At 43.6% G+C, this 9743-nt stretch overlaps 1 protein-coding gene across 2 annotated transcripts in view; it reads left to right on the top strand.

Annotated features, from left to right (window-relative positions):
* Positions 1–9743, top strand: part of TRRAP (transformation/transcription domain associated protein) — a 109775-nt gene that overhangs the window by 80251 nt on the left and 19781 nt on the right. The window contains exons 58-63 of one of the 2 annotated variants that reach the window (XM_007448864.1): positions 2450–2645; positions 3294–3559; positions 4134–4234; positions 5477–5678; positions 6912–7076; positions 8489–8579. In XM_007448864.1, coding sequence (XP_007448926.1) covers positions 2450–2645; positions 3294–3559; positions 4134–4234; positions 5477–5678; positions 6912–7076; positions 8489–8579 — 1021 coding nt within the window. Of the gene's footprint in view, positions 1–2449; positions 2679–3293; positions 3560–4133; positions 4235–5476; positions 5679–6911; positions 7077–8488; positions 8580–9743 lie in introns of both variants that reach the window. The other variant, XM_007448863.1, reaches the window with a different exon arrangement.

Below are 9743 nucleotides of genomic sequence, written 5' to 3'. Positions count from 1 at the left end.
TGGTAAAAAACTCCTCAGCATTTTTTTTTTTTTTTTTGCGGTACGCGGGACTCTCACCGCTGTGGCCTCTCCCGTCGCGGAGCACAGGCTCAGCGGCCACGGCTCACGGGCCCAGCCGCTCCGCGGCATGTGGGAACTTCCCGGACCGGGGCACGAACCCGCGTCCCCTGCATCAGCAGGCGGACCCCCAACCACTGCGCCACCAGGGAAGCCCAGTTCAGGAATATTTGAAAAAGTTTTATCTAACCTATAAGCACATGAAAAAAATGCTCAACATCATTAGTCATTAGGGAAATGCAAATCATAACCACAATGAGATACCACTTTATACACATTAGCATAGCTAGAATGAAAAAGGTAATAGCAAGTATTGGTGAGTATGTGGAGAAAAATGGAATCCTCATATATTGCTTGTAGGATGGTAAAATAGTGCTTGCTCTTTGGAAACAGTCTGACAGTTTCTCAAAATATTAAACATGGAATTACCATAGGCTCAACAATTTCACCCATAGGTGTAAATCTAAGAGAAATTAAAACTTATGTCCACAAAAACCCACACACAAATGTCTATAGTGTTAATAGTCATAATAGCCAAAATGTGGAAATACTCCAAATGACCATCAGCTGATGAATGAATAAATTAAAATGGTATATTCACGCAATGGAGTATTACTCAGCAGTAAAAAGGAATGAAGTACCAGTGTGTGTTACAGCATGGGTAAACCTTGAAAGTATATATGCTAAGTGCGGAAGCCGGACACCGAAGGCCACATGTTGTGTGATTCCATTTATATGAAATGTCTAGAATAGACAAATCCATAGAGATAAACAGTAGATTAGTGGTTGTCACCTTCTAGGGGAGGAAGAGTGGAGAGAGGCTACCTGTGGGCTTCTTTCTATAACTAGATAGGGTTGATGGTCATATAGCTCTAGGAAAAATATACATGGTCGCTGAGTTACAATTTTTTGACTTTATGATGGTGTGAAAAAATATATATATACAATCTATATTCAGTAGAAACCATACTTTGAACACTGAATTTTGACCAGACCAGCGTATGTGGTATGATACTCACGTGGTGCTGGGTAGTGGTACCAAGCTTCAGCTCCTGGTCAGCCATGCAGTCACGAGGGTCAACAAGCGCATGCTTACAGCTATTCTGAACCCATACAACCATTCTATTTTTCACTTTCAGTACAGTTGTTAGTAAATTATAAGAGAAAATCAACACTTTATTATTAAATAGGCTTTGGGTAAGATAGTGTGAATGTTTTAAAGCACATTCAGGTTGGCTGGGCTAAGCTAGGATGTCTGGTAGGTTGGGTGTGCTAAATGCATTCTCAACTTCAGGTATTTTCCACTTAGGGTGAGTTTATTGGAACATAACCCCATGGTAAGTTGAGGAAGATCTGTGCTAAAAACTACTGAACTGTATGCTTTAAAAGGTGATTTCGATGATGTTTCAATTATACCTCAGTAAAGCTGTTATAAAACAAATATCCCATTGTTCTATTTTCGGTAAGCTTTTGGTGGGAGGAAGGATGAGATAAAGGTTTCAGAAACCGGAATGTAATGAATTAAACTTAAATGTAATGAAGTATAGATGGAAAGCATAAATTCCTAAATTTTTAAAATTAAGATGAAACAGAAGGATACTGAGTACTGAACTTGGTGCTGTGTTTGGGGATTCAAACAATTTTCTGCCTCAAAAGAGAATTAGGCTGGAGGGAGGAGACATATCCATAAGAAGCAAAATTTTAAGAGGGAGTCTATGATTTAGTGCCATGTGGTAGGACAGAAAATAAATACAAGGATTTAGAGAAGGGAAAAATCCCTGTGGGAGAGCAGAAGGTGAAGCTTGACAGGTAGAGTTTGAATAGGCTCGGAATTGTGGCCAAGGCCTCCCCGTAAGGAGAGAGCACCATAAATTTGGAGCCAGCAACACATCTGGGGTTTAAAGGGTAGTGACCTGGACAGATTTACAGGGATGTGATGAAAATGCATGTATCAGCCCAAAGAGATCATTAGAACCGTGTTCTGAGATGCTGACGTGGCTCCGGGCTTCAAATGTTCGTGGAAGTAAAGCTTGAGGGCAGGGGGACCAGGCTGTTCTGGTCTTAGGTGTCGGTAGACAAAGAGCCACACTTAGCTGGTGGCAAAGGGAACAGAAAAAGGATAATTATGGGGGGCGGGGGGAGTCGGTGTTCTCCAGGCCCCAGTGTCACGGCAGCCACAGAGCAGAGGCGTTAAAATGGGGGGTGGGGACAGGGACCACGAGAGTAGCCTTTGAGGTATGGAGTAAGTTAAACGTGGCATCTGAGGCACAGCACTTCCTTTGATAATTGAATCGTGAGTGCTTCACAATAAGGATTGCTGATTGACTCTGGTTTGTTATCCTCCTTCAATCTTAATGCTCACTGTGGAATCTCTTACGCTGGTCCCTTTTAGGCAGCCCAGCAAATCATTGAACTTCAGGAAGCCGCTCAAATTAACGCAGGCTTACAGCCCACCAACCTGGGAAGGAACAACAGCCTGCATGACATGAAGACAGTGGTGAAGACCTGGAGGAACCGGCTGCCCATCGTGTCTGACGATTTGTCCCACTGGAGCAGCGTCTTCATGTGGCGGCAGCATCATTACCAGGGTAAACCTACCTGGTCCAGCATGCATTCATCATGTAATTTTCCAGACACCCCACTGTTCTGGTTTCATGTCTTGGTTATGTTTTGTTGTTTTGTTTTTTGTTTTTTTTTTCTTTTACTGGATTTTCTCTTTTTTGGCATGGTAGATGGTGGTTGTTATGACAGGTTAAAGATGAAGGTGGTGAAAGATGGGAAGAATTTCCCCCTACCTGTTCCCTTTTTCCAGCTAAAACAGACGTGCTGCTGGACACTGTTGCACCAAGGGCACAGGCCAGTGGGATCGCAGCCTGGGTTGTGGCCCTCTGTGTTTTGAAGCCCCCTGAGGAAGAGCTGCACTCAGGTGGCAGCGTGTAGCCTCTTTCACCTTCCCTGGTCCCCTCTGCTCTTCCCCTCAACCTGCCAGACATCTATGTGTTCAGAGCGACCTTCATGGTTTAGTTAGCCAAGACGGTAACACCCAACTCAAGAGTTAGTGCTTCTTAGATCTTCCTTTTGATACAGAATACAAGGAAAAGTAATGAGGGTTTATCACAGAGCTTCCCATTGCATAAGCCATGTGTGTTTGTTTTTCATTTTTTATTTAAGCCTTATTGTGGAACACTTTGAAAAATGTTTGACATGGACTGAAAACTCATTTCTTTGCTCTCTAGCTATTGTAACTGCCTATGAGAATAGTTCTCAGCATGATCCAAGTTCAAACAATGCTATGCTTGGGGTTCACGCATCAGCTTCAGCAATCATCCAGTATGGAAAAATTGCCCGAAAACAGGGACTGGTCAATGTAGCTCTGGATATATTAAGTCGTATTCATACTATTCCAACTGTCCCTATCGTGGATTGCTTCCAGAAGATTCGGCAGCAAGTCAAATGCTACCTGCAACTGGCAGGCGTCATGGGGAAGAACGAGTGTATGCAGGTAGAGTGCCAGCCGGACCCCATGCCTGCCCGCCCGCGCCCAGGAGGTCTGGGGAGGAATGAAGGGTCCATGTGGAAATGCCTGGTTCAGACAACAGGGAAAGAGGCTAGAACTTTACAAACACAGCTCTGGTCTTGGGGAACAGTCCTGCCAAAACAAGAAAGGGACAGGAAGCCACTTGAGTATTTGAATGAATTATATGTGATGGTCTCTCTTCTACTTGGTTAATGTAGTTAAGGAAAGAAAATTAAAAACTGCAGAACTATGAGGGTATATGGTAGATTTGGGCTATGTTCAGAGGAATATTAATAAAAACAATGAAACTGACTAGATATGGTAAAGCTTTGGAGAAAATAATACCATTACAGTGTCTAGAACTGAATTTGCATTTAGTGATTGAGTTTAAATACTACTTGTTAGTCAACAAATATTCATGGTGGGCAAGCCTGTTGTCAGTTTAAAGTATATTTTGTCAGTGACCTTTCGGAGTTGCTACATAGATCAGTATTTTAATGAGGTTTTTATATTATTGTCTAGAAAATTCAAGAACTTTTTTTCTGTTTTTAATAAACAGGGCCTTGAAGTTATTGAATCTACAAACTTAAAATACTTCACAAAAGAGATGACGGCTGAATTTTATGCACTGAAGGGAATGTTCTTGGCTCAGATCAACAAGTACGTATGTTACGTAGGTGGAGGATAAGAGAAAGCCTCATCAGATTATTTAAATAGTTATTTATAACTTGGAGCCAATGTGAAGATCAAGCTAGAAATTGATATGACTTAGTGACAGTTGTCAGGGATGATATTTCAAATATTGTACCTCTAGGAAGGTAATAACTTGCAGCAAATTGATGGGCCAGCTTGAGTGTAGTACTTAAAAAACTTTTTAAACATGAAATGCTTGAACAGAGAACTGCTGATAACATGGATTCGTTGCCCCAGTTTCTCAGCATGCCATTTTGGAACAGAGTTGATTCCCCTTTTTTTTTTTTTTTTTTTTAATAAATTTATTTTATTTCATTTATTTTGGTCTGCATTGGGTCTTTGTTGCTGTGTGTGGGTTTTTCTCTATTTGCGAAAAGCAGGGGCTACTCTTCATTGTGGTGCGTGGGCTTCTCATTGTGGTGGCCTCTCTTGTTGCGCAGCACAGGCTCTAGGTGCACAGGCGTGTGGGATCCTCCTAGACCAGGGCTCGAACCCGTGTCCCCTGCATGGGCAGGTGGATTCCTAACCACTCTGCCACCAGGGAAGCCCCCAGAGTTGATTGCTTTTATGGAGATGATTCTTGCTTTAGAGCAGGGGTCAGTCAACTGGAAAACAGTATGGCAGGTCCTCAAAAAACTAAACAAAAAATTATCATATGGCCCAGCAATTCCACTCCTAGGTATTTACCCAAAAGTGTTGAAAACAGGAACTCAAGCGGGTAGTTGTTCGTGAAGGTTCACAGCAGCAATGTTTACTATAGTCAGAATATCGAAACAACTCAAGTGAATGGATAAACAAGATGTGGTGTATACAAACATTGGAATATTATTCAGCATAAAGAGGAATGAAATGTTAACATGTACTATAGCGTGGATGAACCTCAGAAACACAATGCCGATTGAAAGAATCCAGACAAAAAAATCACAGTGTATGATTCCATTAATAAAAAATGTGCAGAGTAGATAAATCCATAGAGACAGAAAGCAGGTCAGTGGTCACCAGGGCTGGAGGTTGGGGGAATGGAGAGTGACTGCTTCATGGGTCGGGGTTTTCTGGGGTGATGAAAATGTTTGTGGCCTACATAGAGGTGGCAGTTGCACAACATTTTAAAGGTACCAAATGCCATGGAACTGTTCACTTTAAAATTGTTGATTTTATACTAAATGATGTTCACCTAAAAAAATTTGTTTTGATTTTGTGTCTTCACAGGTCTGAGGAAGCAAACAAAGCCTTTTCTGCAGCTGTGCAGATGCACGATGTGCTGGTGAAAGCTTGGGCCATGTGGGGCGATTACCTGGAAAACATCTTTGTGAAGGAGCGGCAGCTGCATCTTGGAGTGTCTGCCATTACCTGTTACCTGCATGCGTGCCGGCATCAGAATGAGAGCAAATCAAGAAAATACTTAGCCAAGGTGAGACTGAAAGAATTAGCTTTGACCAAAGACCACCCGGTAGCCTTTAAGTTTAGATGAAAATTCAGCAACTTACTGATGTGTGCTGGGCATGAGGCATTTCTTCATGCCTTACCTCTCATTTCCCTTCACCTTTTGAAGTATAGTCCACAGTTCTACTTCAAGCTGAAAAATGGAGGCCTGGACATACTTGGAGTCAGAGGACTTCTAAGCAGCAAAACTGAACCTAGAGTCTGGGTCTTAGGACTCAAGTCCAGTGTTTGCTGTGGGACCTCACACTGGACAAAGATTCCTGCAGACTGCTGAGGGGTCTGCCCAGAGAGCTGACCTGCTAGACACCTGTTAGATTCTGATCTCTCACCTGCAGGGACCATGCACACAGTCACAGAGCTGGTCAGCTCTAGTCACAGGTGACGTTGAATCCCCTGGTTTCTGCACACACTGCAGGGTGAGGTCGCAGTCACCTGCATTTTCATCCGCGGGGCCCCCAGTACAGTGGCGGGCACAAGGCCGGTATTGACCTGGGCCCAGTAGGGGGCTGTTTGAGCCCAAGTGTCCTCCGCAGTATTGAGCCTTCTCAGCCCTCCCGGGAAACACATCAGTACAACCCAGACCCCATTCTTGCAGAAACTTAAGAATAAGTTCTGCTTTTGTGTTTTATCCATTAAAGGTTAGGAGTTTGTAGAATTCCTTGATTTAACATCAAAGTTTGGATTGAACACCAGCACCTAGTAGTTAAAGCCGACTATAGAAACAGACTGACTGTAGTCACACCAGGAAACCACCTCACTGTCTTGACTCCAGGTTTGCTTATTTTTAGATGTAATTGTTTCAGACGTCCCTGGACACCAGGCTGCCAACACGGGACCTACCTGATACTAGGGTGGTTTTCACCTGAGATCTTTAGCAGAAGCCCATTTTGTTCTGGGGAGATTGCAAGTGTGGAGTAGCAGGCTGAAGCCCCTTGGGGTCACACTGGCCACCACTAGCCAGCCGACTGGGTCAGTTACTAGTGGGCATTAAAGCTAAATCTGGATGAAAGCTATATTTAAATTTTCAGTTTTATTTATAAGATTTATGTTTAGGTTTAGCAATAGTTTTGGGCCTTTTATAGATATTTTCCCACAATGCCAGTGAAGTTACTCTATATGGTATTTTAATGTGGGGGGAAAGGTCACTTGGTCAGAGCCTTAGAATTTTCATTCATCTCTAGAATTTTCCCTTCTGTCTTAGGTGCTGTGGCTCTTGAGTTTTGATGATGACAAAAATACTTTGGCAGATGCCGTCGACAAGTACTGCATCGGTGTGCCACCCATCCAGTGGCTGGCCTGGATCCCACAGCTGCTCACCTGTCTGGTTGGCTCCGAGGGAAAGCTGCTTTTGAACCTGATTAGCCAGGTGGGAATAGCAAGGCATCTTTGATCACAAAAAAATTGTCTTCATTTCACATCCTTTTTTTTTCCAGAAAGGAAATGCGCATGCTCAGAGAGAGATGGGACGATGTACACAATTAGATATCACTTGATATAAAGCACAATTGAAAGTGACTGAAGAGTATATCAGGGTTGGCGTGGAATAATCTGCTAGAGTTACAGTATTAAAATGGTCATTTCTTTCCTTAAACGTGTCGCCACATAAGATACACGTAAAATAAACAGTCTCTTAAAATGTAAGGTCACTAGTGAGTACTCACAGTTACAGTGAGTGTGTATCTGGTTTATACTTTATGGCTGAAATCCCATCGTGTGCTAGTTGCTCTTCAGAGCTTCCCTTCGGAAGAAAACTCAGCCCAGTTGTGGTATTTATTGCCCTTTGTACAGTTAGTTGTTCAGCCGTAGCTGTCGAGGCTGCAAGTTGTGTGCACTGGGTGGACTTGGGGAGTCGGACAGACTGGGGCCCGGGGTCCTGTAGAAAGGCTTTCATTACCCTTATTTTGAGAGTGGCTCCAGATTGTCCCTCTCCTGCAAAAAGACTGAGAGGGGAAGGGCCTGAACAATAGAGATTTGGATACAGTCAGTCTGGGATCGAGTGCCTTTGACTGTGCTGCTGCTTATAAAATTACAGAGTCATATATATAATTTTTCACATGTGAACAGTGTCGTAACCAAGCATTTGGGGACATGCTACTTGTTCATCGTTCTGTCTGTTCTTCACATGTGGTGCATCATCTACACGGTACCCAGAAGTGGTTTTATTTTCCCTTGAGAGCTTGCAGCTATGTTCCTGGGTACTGACTGGTATTTCGCTTGGAGTTGATCTGTCAAGGTGTAGACTCCCTTTATTTGGTATTGTCATTCATTCAATATCTCTTAATGTACGTTAGCCAGCCACCCTGTGGCAGAGCTGGGTAATGTCTGCTCAGCCCTTTTGAAGGAGCCATATAACCCCAATTTGGTAAAACCGGCATGTCTACCTTAAAGAGAAAAAGTTCAGTCTCCTCCCTCCTGCAGTTATGCAGAGTAAAGTTACTCGCTAGTGAGCCTTGTTGTCAGTTAGAATCAGCTCACAGTTCCCGGTGAATAAAGACTGGTGTCATTTTGTGTTTTCCTGTCATTTGCCCGAGTGAGGTCCAGGGACTTGAGTTGTTTGTCATCCTCATATTAACTGAATCAAATGAAAGTGTGGTTTCCCTCTGTCATCAGTCGTCCTGGGGCAGAACTGATGAAATACACCATGTTGCTCTTTCTTGGATATTTTAAAGCTAAAGTAGATGTTTGACTTGCTGTTTAATCCGGCCTCGTGTGTATTAGGTCGGTGGTGTGGCCAAGTGCAGGCCAGCATCCCACTCATGATTGACTGTCTCAGAGCAGGTTGGACGAGTGTATCCCCAAGCCGTCTACTTTCCCATCCGGACCCTGTACCTGACCCTGAAGATAGAGCAGCGGGAGCGCTACAAGAGCGGTACGTCTCCGGGGGGTGCAGTGGCCAGGTCCCCACTGCCGCGGACACATGCTCGCTTGCAGCTCCTTTCCAGCATGTGGGCTGGTCTTGTGTTTAGTCCCTGAGAGGACACGGGGTCTGGACCATAAAACCTGGTTTCCCAGTGAAGTTTCTGGTTCTCCTTCGCCACAGTGTAATAGGGTGTTCATCTACCTGAGTGATTCGATCCCTAAGTAGAAAAAAATATATGAAATTTTTAGGTATAGATGATTATAAAATTGAACTTGCCTCATTAGTTATAAATGCATCCTGGTAAACATTATAAATGTCAGTTACGGTGTTATAAGGAATATCTTCAGCTGTCAGGGGAATCAGCATAGAAATCAATCTCACCAAATGTAAAAACGTACTCGAAATAGAGGTTTTTAACCTATATTGAATAGCTCTGGTGCATAAAGAAATAATTTAATGGTTTCAGTTACCCACTAAGCATGGTGCTTTGTAAACACCACGTTTACTTGCTTTACCACGTTTTTAACATGTAGACATTTATGCTGCGAGGCCAGAGTCTGGCTAGGAAGGTGACTCCATCCACTGGACAGTGGCAGCCTCTCCTGGTCCTGCACGGGGTGGGTGAGGACTGCACAGCGTGCTAGCTCCAACCTCCTGGGTACCTGGGTAGATTCGTGTTTTGGTCATTTGAAAGTTAAGATTTTTTTATTCTAAGAGAGCTGAAGCTAAAAGAATGAGCAAAGGGGGTTCTACAGCATATTTCTTTTTTCCTTTTTTAAAAAATTTATTTATTTATTTATTTTTGGCTGCCTTGGGTCTTCATTGCTACGCGCGGGCCTTCTCTAGTTGCGGCGAATGGGGGCTACTCTTCTTTGCAGTGTGCAGTCTTCTCATTGCGTTGCTTCTCTTGTTGTGGAACACGGGCTCTAGGCATGTGGGCTTCAGTAGTTGTGGCACACAGGCTCAGTAGTTGTGGCTCGCAGTCTCTAGAACACAGGCTCAGTAGTTGTGGCTCACGGGCTCTGTGGCATTCCCGCGGCATGTGGGATCTTCCTGGACCAGCGCTCAAATGCGTGTCCTCTGCATTGGCAGGTGGATTCTTAACCACTGCACCACCAGGGAAGTCCCTACAACATATTTCTTATATAGTGAGTGACTGTATTTTTTTTTTTT

Source organism: Lipotes vexillifer, unplaced genomic scaffold (assembly GCF_000442215.2).
Source record: "Lipotes vexillifer unplaced genomic scaffold, Lipotes_vexillifer_v1.1 scaffold778, whole genome shotgun sequence".
Lineage (NCBI taxonomy): Eukaryota > Metazoa > Chordata > Mammalia > Artiodactyla > Lipotidae > Lipotes > Lipotes vexillifer.
Note: the sequence above shows the minus strand (reverse complement) of the source record. Positions and strands in the feature narration are given on the sequence as shown.